The sequence below is a fragment of the Carettochelys insculpta genome, chromosome 22 (genome assembly GCF_033958435.1).
Source record: "Carettochelys insculpta isolate YL-2023 chromosome 22, ASM3395843v1, whole genome shotgun sequence".
NCBI classification, from domain to species: Eukaryota; Metazoa; Chordata; order Testudines; family Carettochelyidae; genus Carettochelys; species Carettochelys insculpta.
In genome coordinates this window covers 7,635,600-7,648,636 of record NC_134158.1, presented here as the reverse complement: position 1 = coordinate 7,648,636, position 13,037 = coordinate 7,635,600, and the positions used below count along the sequence as shown (strand labels likewise).

General features: G+C 52.5%; 1 protein-coding gene across 2 annotated transcripts in view; it reads left to right on the top strand.

Annotated features, from left to right (window-relative positions):
* The first annotated feature begins 289 nt into the window (after positions 1 to 289).
* Positions 290 to 13,037, top strand: part of LOC142024832 (butyrophilin subfamily 1 member A1-like) — a 50,737-nt gene continuing 37,989 nt past the window's right edge. For both annotated transcript variants that reach the window (XM_075017101.1, XM_075017100.1), the window contains exons 1-2: positions 290 to 503; positions 1,682 to 1,798. In XM_075017101.1, the coding sequence (XP_074873202.1) occupies positions 1,693 to 1,798 (106 nt within the window). In that variant the 5' untranslated portion in view covers positions 290 to 503; positions 1,682 to 1,692. The remainder of the gene's footprint in view (positions 504 to 1,681; positions 1,799 to 13,037) is intronic.

Here is a 13,037-nt window from a genome sequence, read left to right as displayed (position 1 = left end):
TGAGGTGCCACAGGACCCCTCGTTGCTTTTGCAGATTCAGACTAACACGGCTCCCCCTCTTATGTTACTGATTCTTAGAGAGCAGGAGAAACAGGGAAAAGCTGAGCGAAAGCTGCCCAAAGGAGCGGGTTGGCACCATGTTTGTCGCTGGCTGTCACTGCAGAGCAGGTTTCTTTAAGAGGGCTTTGGTCCCTGCTGCTTAGTCACTGTGTGAGAAGGGCTCCTCCCATCCTAACCCCACAGGCTGTGTTGTTACTTTCATTTCTGAAGCTGCTGGGTGCAGCAGAAATAGCAGGAAGCCCGTTCAGCTACAGACAGACAGAAACGAGGAGGACAGAGTCCCATTCCTTGGCTGTGTGACCCCTGTGCCGAATGGACAAAGCCGCCTCAGCAAAGCAGAAAACCCAGGAACTTTCCCCAGGGGATGTCTGTGGATGAATGAAAACCTGAGATCACACCTGGGCCCTGACCCTGCTTGGAAGTGGCCCTGCAGGGTACAGAAGGTAGGGGGCCTCTGTCCCTGCACACAGAAACCTTCTGTTAAGTCTTTTTACACAGAAGTGTTGTGTCTTTAGGATAGGTCCTAGAAATCAGTAAGGTAAAGAGAAGTCTTGCCCCACTGCAGCCTGCCTTTTCCTTTTGTCTTTTTTTTGCTCGATTGCTTCCCCTGCTGAGAGAATGAGGTTTGAATGGATGAGTTGTGGAAGGCCAGCACCTCCAGGGACTTGCAAGCGTTGGAGAGAGGGCGACCATCCATCCCGTACTGGGCTGGACACCAAAAAGGCCTCCCAACTTATTTTTAAAAAGGGCCTAATTGTCCCGTACTTCGGCCATCCGCCCTGACCTTTTGCGCCAGCAGCTGTGCAAAGGCAACTGCTGAGTCTTGGGGAAGTGGGAGGAGTGTGGGTGGGTGTGGCTTCCCTGGGGCTCTCAGGCAGGGCCGGTGGCTGCCACTTCCCCAGGGCTCCTGGGGGTGCTGGCAGCTGCCGCCTCCTTCCCGGCTTCCCAGGGATTCACAGAGCTGCCCCTCCCCCCACATCTGCATGTCATGTATTTGGGACAGGGAGAGATGGTCGCTCTAGCTGGGGAAGGGGTGAAAGCCAGATCGAAAACCAATGAGAAGAGCAGTGGGACCTGTGACGCAGCCCCACTGAGAGAAGACTGGACGTAGGGACGCCTTGGGAGTCACCAGCAGGCGCCTGCTTTTGGAAGCAGCACACTCGCTGAGGGTGAAGGAGACACCACCCAGAAGAGGACACCGCAGATGTCGACTTGCATACGCATGTGATGGGTAACTGGTGTCGACCTGCACGGGAGGGGGGACACTCAATCTACAGCATCTTGCGGGGGACCCCGGGTCTCATCTTGTCAGCACTGGAGCATCGAACTGGATCGGCCGGAACCTGGCTCCACCCCTCCCCCATCTAACTCACCTGACCAGTGCAGGCAGGGGGGAGCAACTATTGGTAACAGCACCAAGACTGAGTGTGTGTGTGTGTGTGAGTGTTTGTGCAATATCTCATCTCCGCAGGATACGTGCTGATTGCTATGTGGTTATGACCAATGAACGTGATGTTTTGCCGTTTCCCCCAAAGAGATCCCGTGCAGGACTTCTCAGTACAACACTGGCACCGCCTCCCGCTCACACACTGTCTGGTTTGTTGTTTCTCCTCTTCCCCAGCCCCAGTGACAATGACGGAGACGGTTCCCTCCTTCTCCCCCGGCTCCGCGGGGAGCTCTGCTCTGTGCGGCTACCTCGCCCTCTGCCTCGCACTGCAGGTTCCCAGGCTGGACTCAGGTAGGCGCTCCGACCTCCTCACTGGGTTTGCTGCCTCCTCTCACACAGAGCCCAGCTGCCCTGCAGCTCCCGGCCCGTACAGAGAGCTAACCATACCGCCCCTTCCTGGGACACCCCCACCCCCCGGCACACCTGCTGCTCAGGTCACACCTGGAATATTCCTTGGCAAATAGATGAAACTCTGAGTGAAAACTACCATGGACTTCAGTGGGGCCTGGGTTGTTCCCCTGGATTTGTTGTCCTTTTTCTCTTGATTTAATCGAGCTCCAGTCACCTCTCTGCCCCTTCTGCTGGTGGGAGAGCTTCCCCTGTGCTCCGCCTGCCAGCTAGCACAGTCACTGACGAGAGCCAGCTTTGAGACAGAGCTACAGTTACGGGTGTATTGCCTGCCCTTCCAGAGCATCGAGTTCGGTAGCACTCGGTGCTGAAAACCAGGACAGGCTGATTGTCCTTACACCCTTACCCCTGCGCACTGCCTGCCTCCTCCCCAGAGCTGGGCACGGGGAGTTCCGGGCCGGCCCCCTGCTGCGAGGGGTAGCGGGAATGAGTGGGGAGATACGTGTGACGGGGCTGTGAGGAGATGTGCATCTGAGCTGCCCCTGGAGTGCGGTGAAACGAGAGAGGCCCCAGTGCACTGCGAGGGATTCTGCACCCCTCAGGGCAGCACGGCGCTCTGTGGCTACGTCCCTAGCAGGGCTCAGGGGCTGTCTGTGGTTACTGATGGGTAAGGGAGCGACTTGTGCCAGAGGGGATGCTGGGAGTGGGAGTGAGGGGGCTGCTGAAGGGGGTGAAGGGCTTGTAATGTGGGGCTGTGGGAGGGCAGCCCCTCAGTTCAGTGGGCATGAGGGGGGGTAGATCCTCACCAGTGGAGCTCCCTCAAAACAAGGGTTGCCGCAGCCAGGAGCAGGCGTGTGACTCTCTACACAGGTCCTTTTTCTACGACATTCAGTCTCAGCAGGCGACATCCCAGGTTTATTGCAGAGCAGGGACATGTCCCGTCTGGGAAAGGGCTGGTTGGTGAGGCACTGATGCCCTCCAGTGTCACCGTTGCTGAGAGGTACGTGGGTTCTGCAGGATGGACATTCTCACCTGTCCGTCATTTGCACTGACTGTCACTTACACCAAACTGTCCCTTAGGGCAGCTTTTCCGCCGCACAGCCCTGGCTGAGCTGTGTGTGAGTTTGCTCCCAGCTTGCTGCCTGACTGTTTATCCTGGTGCATGCTGGGAGAGCTTGGGCAGCTCTGGCAGGGATCAGAGCGCCTGGGGCCCTGCACACATCCTGCAGCACCAGTAGCCCAGCGGTCCCTGTTCTGTGGGGTAGTTTATAGCACAGACCTGGGGGGTGGGGAACACCCAGGGCAGTGACACCAACGCCACTGGGGGTCCTGGGAGCGTCACCACCTCGGAGGTACAAAAAGCCCAGAATATCTGCATGCTTCGTGTCCAGTGCCTGTTCCCCCCACCCAGAGCACATCCCCCCCGCCCCCGCCCCACATAGCGATGGCACAACACGGGCTTCTGTTCCTAGGGCTGCCTCAGGCACCATCCTCACCAAGCAGGGCCTGGTGCCAGGTCTGCCCCCACATCCCCAGCGGTGAGTCCCACAGCCGGTACCTGATCAGTGTGACTGGGCTGCCCCAAGCTCCCCATCTCACTCACTGCCCACAAGCTTCCCTATCCTAAGAGCTCCCAGACACTCTGGAGCCAGAGCTCCCTGTGTGTATGCACCACCCCCGGCAGCTCCCCTGCTACAGCCATTGACACACCCAGGGTTGCAGTGGGCTGGGCAGGCTCACAGAATTCCCAGGACAGTCACCTGAGGAAAGGGACCATCCTGAGAAACCTGGGCAGGTGCCAACCCAGGTCCTGCCCACACAGGCCCGTAACACTCAGCCGAATTGGGTACAGGCAGCCACATGCCAGCCCTCACCACTGGCAGGGAGTCAGAGCTGCCAGCTGCCACGTCCTGAACAGTGTTAACTCAGTCGTGTGGCCACACACCATGCTTAGAGCCCCAGGGAACTGGCCCAGGCCCAGAACAGCTGCGTGTGGCAGGTTCCTGGGTCCCAGCAAACCCATCTCTAGGTTTCTGGGCAGATACTGACATCCTGTAGCCCTTCCCAATGCCCCTTGTTCCCAAAGCCCTGGGCTTGTTCAAGTCCTTCCTCTTCTGGGTCCCAGGCAGCTTTCCTCTTGCCCGGCTCATTTTCTGCCTTGGCGACCTGGAGACTTTCATTTCCCATCTGCAGGAACCAGCAATGGGGCTGCCACTCTACAGGCTGGCTCCAAACTCCCCACTGCCCTTAGGCACCTTGGACATGGGTGGGGTGACGCTGCCTCCCAACACACGCTTCTCGGGCTTCTGGGCTGAGCTGGCTCCTTCTGCTGCCGGCCAGTCAGTAGTGCTGGAGCCTGGCTGCTTTCTCCCCCAGCTGAGTGTTACTTCCCTGGGCAGTGCACCGCCTCCTGCTAATGGCTGAACTTCAGCTGCATGCAGGAGGCTCTGCGCTGAGCAGGGCAGGGCAGTTCAGCAGGGGTGGGGCGGGGGGTGACGGAACATGCTGGACAATTCACCCCTTTTCTAGAAACAGTGGGGACACTTAAGACCTGAGCACAGGCCTGTCCCACGACCAATGGAACTGGAAGGGACCTGGAGAGGTCATTGAGTCCAGTCCCCTGCCCTCATGGCAGGACCAAGCACCCTATAGATCATCCCTACTGGATATTTATCCAACCTGCTGTTAAATATCTCCAGTGATGGAGATTCTGCAGCCTGCCAAGGCAATTTATTCCAGTGTTTAACCACCCTGGCAAAAAGCTTTTCCTAATGTCCAGCCTGAACCTCCTCCAACCTATTTTTCTCTCTCCTCCTTGTAACGTCCTTTTAAATACTTGAAAGCTGCTGTCATGTCCCCTCCCAGCCTTCTCTTTTCCAAACTAATCAAGCCCAATTCTTCTCATTTTTTCTCAGAGGTCATATTTTCTGGAGCTTTAATCGTTTTTGTTCCTCTTCTCTGGACCATCTCCGTTAGCACAGCCTGCCCGTAACTGCACTGCTGGGGATGCAGACAGTCACTCCCCGCCAGTCACTGGGCTTTGGGCTCCTTAGGGGCTCAGAGAGGTTTGGGTGGAGCTGGGGGACAGTTTGAGTTTCTGTGTCACGTTTACTGCTTAGTTTCAATGTGTCACCGCTTCCCCTGCCCCCTTCAGCCCCGTGGCTGAGCCTCGGCAGGGGGGGCCTCAGGTCCCCCTCTCTCCCGTATGTGAGTTGGGGCAGGAATTAGGAGGTGGTCTCCCTGCCCTCCACCCCCAGTGAGGACTGGAACCACTGGGCTGTGGGGACTGATTTGGGGCTCCTTCAATGTGTCTGGCTGATGACACCCCCATGCCCTGGGCCCAAGCCGGGGAGTGAGACTGGCTCTGCAGCCCAGTGGGTCTGGCCCCACATGGGAGCCAGCATCCAGCTCCTTGCCCCAGTGACCCTTTAATTACTAATTCACAACTCCACTGGGGGCGGGGCCCAGGGCTGGAAGAGACAAAGATCTCTGGCAGACTACTATTGGGAAAGAAGGAGTCAGCAACAGCAACTCCCGTGGAGTTCTCCCCCTTACAAAATGTGCGGAACATGAGCTTGTCATCACGAACACCCTGTTCCGGCAGAAAAACAAATTTAGGACCTCACAGCAACATCCTCGATTGAAGCACCATCACCTCGTAGACCAGGTCATCGTCTGCGCTCAGGATGGGCCTCATGTGCTTCCCACACGTGCAATGACTAATGCGGATGACTGGGCTGATTACCACCTTGTTCAATCCACAGGGACAATTAGGATTGTCACCAAATGGAGAAGTCAGAGGAAACAGATCCGACGGGGCTCGAAAGACCCCATCAGATGAAGTGACTTCCACATAGCGCTTCAAAAGAAGCGACCGACAGCACACCCTGAAGATGTAGAAGAACACTGTTGTCAATTGAAAAATGCTGTAATTGTAGCTTATGGAGAACCCATTGGCTACCAGGCCAAGAAGCATCAGAAGTGGTTTGATGAGAACAATGTGGAAAATGAACACCTGATTGAGGCTAAAAGGAAAGCCTTTAGGGCCTGGCAAAGCGACATCAATTGCACAAGAAAGGGGAAAAAATAACTTTAAACAGGTCTGGAGACCCAAGTCAGAGAAAAGATCATCTCTGTCTTATAGCTTATTACCTGAAACAGAAACAGCTGCACAGGGTCAGAATTTGCTGTAGTATGTACTTAAGTGAATTCAAACAAGTTATTTGTTTTTCTATTTAGTAACTTACTTGGATCTGTTTTCATTTGCTTCCTATCAGGCCCCGTGTAAATAATTGTTTCCTGGGGGGAGCAACCACTATGCATATCTCTCTTTCATTGAGAAAGGGAGCTTACCTGCTGAACTGTCAGTGTCTTTTACCCAGAGAAAGCTGCATTTATTTGGGGGTTTGATTCCTTTTAGGGGTTGGTTTGGGGGGTGTTGAGCCCTTGATCTGAATCTTTCCAGAACTCAGGTGGCTCAAGTGTGTGTTGCTTTGCCAGGAGGTGGCAACTCCAACTTTGTGCCTTGTCTGTGGGAGACCAGAGGATCTGGCCCAGTGGGACAGGGTTGTTGGGAGCCCCAGAAAGCAAGTAGGTGGACATCAGTGTCCGGATCATAATAGGGAACAATCCCAAGGGGACTTCTGTGATACAACCTGTCACACTGGGATCTTGGGTTACAAACGGACAGAGCCTGTTACTCAAGAGAGCAGAAGCTTAGAGCAGTGGTTCTCAAAGCAGGGTCCACGGACCACTAGCTGTCCAGGACAATCTTGCAGGTGAGTCATGGGCTTGGGACTCATTTCCCACCATGCAGTGTGGAGCTTCACCCTGGCTGCCCAGCCCCGTGGTCACCCTTCCATGTTACAGCGGTATAGCTGTGTTTTTACGCGTCAGAAGATGAATAGGAGCAATTTAGTGTGTAAGGTATTTAGAAATGCACAAATGCATTTTGTCGTCCTGAGTGTCTGGCTGGTGGTCCATGGAAAGGTTTGTGTTCAGCGGGGTGGGCTGTGAGCCAAGACAATTGAGAACCACTGTCTTCGGGAAAGGTCCGACAGACTTTGGACCCTTCTCCTTACCCGAGAGTCTCTTGTCCCAGATAAGAATCCAGAATAAGAATGTAATGGGACCAGATCTTCAATGGGTTTATGGTAACGTCTTCTTCGAGGAGTGTCCCCATGGCTGCCCCACGTAGTTACTGTAGTACTGATGCGCCAGGGTTGGAGATTTACTGCAGCAGTTCCCTTGGCAGGCTGCAGCTGTGCAGTGACTGACAGGCGCCAAGCGTGACACCTACTGCACACGCACAACCCACCAACCCCTCAGTTCTTTCTCTGCTGCCGTTGGCACTGGCCGGAACCCATTGCTGTTCCCTTGAAATCCATTTCTCTATCGTAGTTAGTTTACTGGTTTTATAGTTACAGGCAGAGTTCAGTTAATTAGTATTACTTGTTACTCTACACCAGGTGTGTCCAACCCGCAGGCCGCATGCAGCCCTGGACAGCTAGTAATGCAGCCCCACAAGATCGTAAACTTTTAACATTATTATATGATTTATATACATTCACTGTATTATATATTTTATATGCAGCCGAAGACAATTCCTCTTCACTCAGTGCGGCCCAGGCAAGCCAAAAGGTTGGACACCCATGGTCTACACTAAAAAAACACAAAACAAAACACTTTTGCTTGAGGTTGTCATTTGGCAACATGCCCAGATCTGGAGGCTTTAAAAGCTGCGCGACATGTAGATTGTCCATGCTGGTTTCGGATGGACATTCTCAATGTGTGAGGGAGCTTGGGAGAAGGACACTGCACCTCCAGAGGTCCCCACTTCAGACAGGCCACGGCCAGAACAAGGAAGGCTAGAGCGCTCCACCTGAAACTCTCATTGAAAACTCTACGAGGCCTGTATCAGACCCTGAACGTTTCCTCCCACCTCTAGAGCGTTCTCCTAGGGCTTCGCTGGAATCACCCGTCCCACTTGATAAGCCTTCACCAAACCAGCTCCAGGTTCCTCAATGGCCAACAAGAGGCCGTCAGAATCAAGGGACAAATTGCCTCATCAGAAGTCATCCTACTGAGATAAACATACCCTGGTACCAGCGTATATCACTGGGCCAGGAGACTCTGGGCACCTCTGGCACTGAGGTTACCCAAGCAGCTACAGCCCAGGCTAAAACTAGCTCTAAGCATTTGGCACAATCAGCAGTGCCAGCACTAAAAACTCTGGCACCACCAAGCAGACCATTGGCAATGACTAGAACCATTTTGGCCCTGAGCACGCGGGCAGCACCAATGCTCCTAGAGGTTTCTATGCCCCCTTTGTCAGCACCAGAACTGCAGAGCAAATCACCTGGAAAGCCAGACACGGCACCAACGGTACCTACCATAACACCAAGAGCTACGTTTCCTCCTCACAGTGGTGGCAGCTGACCTCCCAGCCTTGGGGGTACGAGGCTTCTCCTCTGCTGTACACGGTGTGCCTTGTCTCCTGTATCGACTAGAGCATAACAGTTTCTTAGTACCACGGTGGGAGGGTTGGGAGCAGGGGTGGAGCACTGCCTAGTGCCAGAAGTAACCAGCTGCCAGTGTCCACCCTGAGCCATCTCCTCCTCCACCAGTGGTGTGTCAGCAGTCCTGTGTAGTGGGACAGCTACCTCAGCTGTCTCCACATGAATACTGCCCAGGAATTGCTCGTGGATTCAGATAGTCTTCAACCTAGTCACCTCCTCCTGTAGCTCTCCCACCTGCCGCCTGAGGGATTCCACCAGCAGGCACCTTTCACACTGGATGGTCCCCCCAAGCCTGGATATCAGTAAGTGGGAATTGCTAGCCACAGTCTGTGGAAAATGACACCAGGATCTGGGTAGAGGCGTCCATGGTCAGGCAGTCAGTGTGGCTACAGGCAGAGGAGACAGTAGTAGTGCTGGCACAGGTGTTGCGAGTCTTCCTGGCCATCATAGGCCTCCCTCTGTCAAACTCCCTCTTAAACTCCCCTGTCTGCAGCCCCCTATTCGCTTCACTCCTCTGGTCGCTCTGCCTTGACGATGTGCCGACCTACTCCGGGTCCCGTGGATGCGCGTGGGGTGTGATATAGCTGGGGGAGTCGGGTGGCCCGGGACCGACCACCCCACCTTTATAGCAGCCTGATATAGTGTAGCAGCAATATGTAATTCAGTGTATCCACTTTAAAACCTAGGTTTCCACAGTATTATGAGTAACAGGAACAATAACACTCCGATTGTGAGCACCACAATGCCCTGTGGCTGTTCTAAGTCCCAATAATTCTCGATACAGACCCAGCTAGTCCAGCTAGTGGTATTTACCGATAGTGATTTATTCATTTATTCGTAACTACTATTACTTAACACTTGTTATATCTATATATATATATATATATACATATATAGTTATTTATTTGGCATAGGCTAAACACTAGGGCTACGTCTACACGTGCACCCAACATCGAAATAGCTTATTTCGACGTTGCGACATCGAAATAGGCTATTTCGATGAATAACGTCTACACGTCCTCCAGGGCTGGCAACGTCGATGTTCAACTTCGACGTTGCTCAGCCCAACATCGAAACAGGCACAGCGAGGGAACGTCTACACGCCCAAGTAGCACACATCGAAATAAGGGAGCCAGGCACAGCTGCAGACAGGGTCACGGGGCGGACTCAACAGCAAGTCGCTCCCTTAAAGGGCCCCTCCCAGACACACTTTCATTAAACAGTGCAAGATACACAGAGCCAACAACTAGTTGCAGACCCTGTATATGCAGCACGGACCCCCAGCTGCAGCAGCAGCAGCCAGAAGCCCTGGGCTAAGGGCTGCTGCCCACGGTGACCACAGAGCCCCGCAAGGGCTGGAGAGAGAGTATCTCTCAACCCCCCAGCTGATGGCCGCCATGGAGGACCCCGCTATTTCGATGTTGCGGGACGCGGATCGTCTACACGTCCCTACTTCGATGTTGAACGTCGAAGTAGGGCGCTATTCCCATCCCCTCATGGGGTTAGCGACTTCGACGTCTCGCCGCCTAACGTCGATTTCAACTTTGAAATAGCGCCCAACACGTGTAGCCGCGACGGGCGCTATTTCGAAGTTACTGCCGCTACTTCGAAGTAGCGTGCACGTGTAGACGCAGCTTAGGTTACATATAGCTGTATATAATTACATGTGACTTACCAATAACATCCAATGCTCCCACATCTCACCAACAACTACGTTACAGCAGCCCTTCAAGTCAGAGATACGGCTGGGTTGGGACCTTTCGTGGTGGTGACGTCCGGGTGATCAGGCCGGGGTCTGCTTTCTGGACTGGAAGTTGCTAGCTTCCGCCTTGTGTCCAGGAGCCCACACCCTTATAACTGCTAAATCACCTTTAATACTGTTTCTTACTTGGGGGTTCGATACCTGGCCAATTAAAGCGTTTGTTACCTAATTTGGGCTTTCTATCCTCCCGGCCTGTCAGAACGTGTTACGAGATTTCCTCTGTCCTTGGTCTTTTTCTGAACCTCCCCTGGGACCCTCTGACGTTGTACAACCAAGATGTTCTCTTTGGGGGGCTTCCAGCTACTAGCCCCAGCTGTTCTCTTTGGGGGCTTGCTATCTGCTTGTCAGGATGTTCTCTTTGGGGACTCTCCAACTACTTGTCAACTTTCTGATTTCTTTCTCCTGGCCTGACTTCAGACCTTCCCGCCGTTGTATGATAGCGTTCCAAGATGGAGTGTATGGTCATTCTGCCTTGTGAGTGAGGCCCGGCCACCAGGTGCTCGTGCTCCCACATGCCTCAGTGTTTCCCTCCAGGTCATACATGTTCTCTCATGGTGGCTATCACCCCACAACCTACTCGGGGCCTACCTTTTCGAAAACTGACTCCAGCTAGAACGTTAACAACAGTTGTATCCCTCCTCGTCTGGGAAGCTCACCTCCCAGAACACACTGCCCCAGGCCTGTGGACTCCAGAGGACTCTAGGATCCACATAAATCTCCTGGTGCGCAGAGCATGCCAGCATTTCTTATCCCTTACGTCTTAAAAAAAGATGGTACAGGTGTTAACCAACAACATTTCTAAAGTGTTTTACATCAACAGACAGAGCGGAGCCTGATCCTTCCCACTGTGCATGGAGATAACCTGACTTTGACCATGGTGCATCCCGTACCACGTTACTCTCTTTGCCAACTACCTTCTAGGCAAGGTGAAAACTCTTGTTGATAATCTCAGCTGTAGTTTCCACTTCTTCCGGTGGGGGATCAACGCAAGCTATCTCAAACCTGTGTTGAAGAGGTGGGGATACCCCACCACAGACCTGCTTGCATCCTGCTACAATGCCAAATGCTGCCTCGGCTGCTTGAGAGCAGGATTGGGCCTGGGCTCCCGAGGGGATGCCTTCTCCATTCTATGGGCAGCCCCATTGTTCTACGCATTTTCTCCAATCCCACTCATTCTCTGCAACCTTCTAAAAATAAGGCAGGAGGCAGGCAAAGTTATCCCCAGAACTCCCACCTGGCCCAGACAGCCCTGATACTCTTACATTCTAGAAATAGACCATTCTGGAGGTTCCTTCCAGTCACTGCTCTGCTCCTCTTCCCAGCATCCAATCCACAGATTCCAGAGGAGCACAAGTTATACCTCATGGCTTGGCTCCTAGATGGCTCATTACACAGTTCATTCTCACCCGAGATGCAGCAAATTCTTCTCAACTCTTGTAGAGAACCTATGAGAAAAAACCTATAATCAGAAATGACTTTGCTTCACTACCTAGCACACTTCTCGACATCTCTCTCCTGCGTTTACTTCAATATCAGAAATCCTACAGTACCTCCTCCATCTAAAGAAGTCAGGCCTCTCCCTCAGCTCTGTAAAAGTTCATTTAGCAATATCAGAGCATGAGACCCTCCAAGCACCAGCTCTTCCATTTTTAAGCACTGAGCTGTTAAATTCCTGAAGGGACTACAGAATACCTTCCCACCTATTAGATCCCCCACCTCAGCATGGGAACTAAATCTTGTTCTAATAGCTCTCACGGGAAAGCCATTTGAACCACTGGCAATGTGCTCCCTTTTCCACCTGTCAGTGAAGACGGAGGTTCTCATGTCAATCCCTTTCATGCGTAGGAGCTGTTTCCACACTAGCATTAATCTGACATTTTAAAGTTGAACTTGGTGTTACGCCTTATTGGGTGGTCGATGCAAGAATGTCAGCCTTAGCTCTCCTTAAAATTGACCTCATGGCTTTTGCAGTGAAGAGAGTCCAATTTTAAAATCAAGCTAAGTGCCTTAAAATTGACTTTATGCTGCAGTATAGACATAGTCATAGATGAGAAAAATCAAATGCCACGCACTCTCCCGTTGACTCTGGTAGCCCACCAAAATGAGAAGAGTCAGCAGAGTCAACAGGAGAGCCTCAGCCGTTCACTTACCACTGTAGAATCATAGAACACTAGGACTGGAAGGAATCTTGAGAGGTCATCGAGTCCAGCCCCCTGCCCTCATGGCAGGACCAAGTACTGTCTAGACTATCCCTGATAGACATTTATCTAAGCTGTTCTTAAATATCTCCACAGATGGAGATTCCACAACCTCCCCAGGCAATTTATTCCAGTGTTTGACCACCCTGACAGTTAGGAACTTTTTCCTAATGTCCAACCAAAACCTCCCTTGCTGCAGTTTAAGCCCAGTTTAAGCTGCCTTGCTTCTTGTTGTATCCTCAGAGGCCAAGATGAACAAGTTTTCTCCCTCCTCATTATGACACCCTTTTAGATACCTGAGAACCGCTATCATGTCCCCCCTCAATCGTCTCTTTTCCAAACTAAACAAGCCCAATTCTTTCAGCCTTTCTTCATAGGTCATGTTCTCTAGACCTTTGATCATTCTTGTTGCTCTTTTCTGGACCCTTTCCAACTTCTCCACATCTTTCTTGAAATGCAGTGCCCAGAACTGGACACAATACTCCAACTGAGGCCTGACCAGCACAGAGTAGAACGGAAGAATGATTTCTTGTGTCTTGTTCACAACACACCTGTTAATGCATCCCAGAATCATGTTTGCCTATTTTGCAACAGCATCACACTGTTGACTCATATTTAAGTTATGGTCCACTATCACCCCTAGATCCCTTTCTGTCATATTCCTTCCTAGACAGTCGCTTCCCGTTCTGTATGTGTGAAACTGA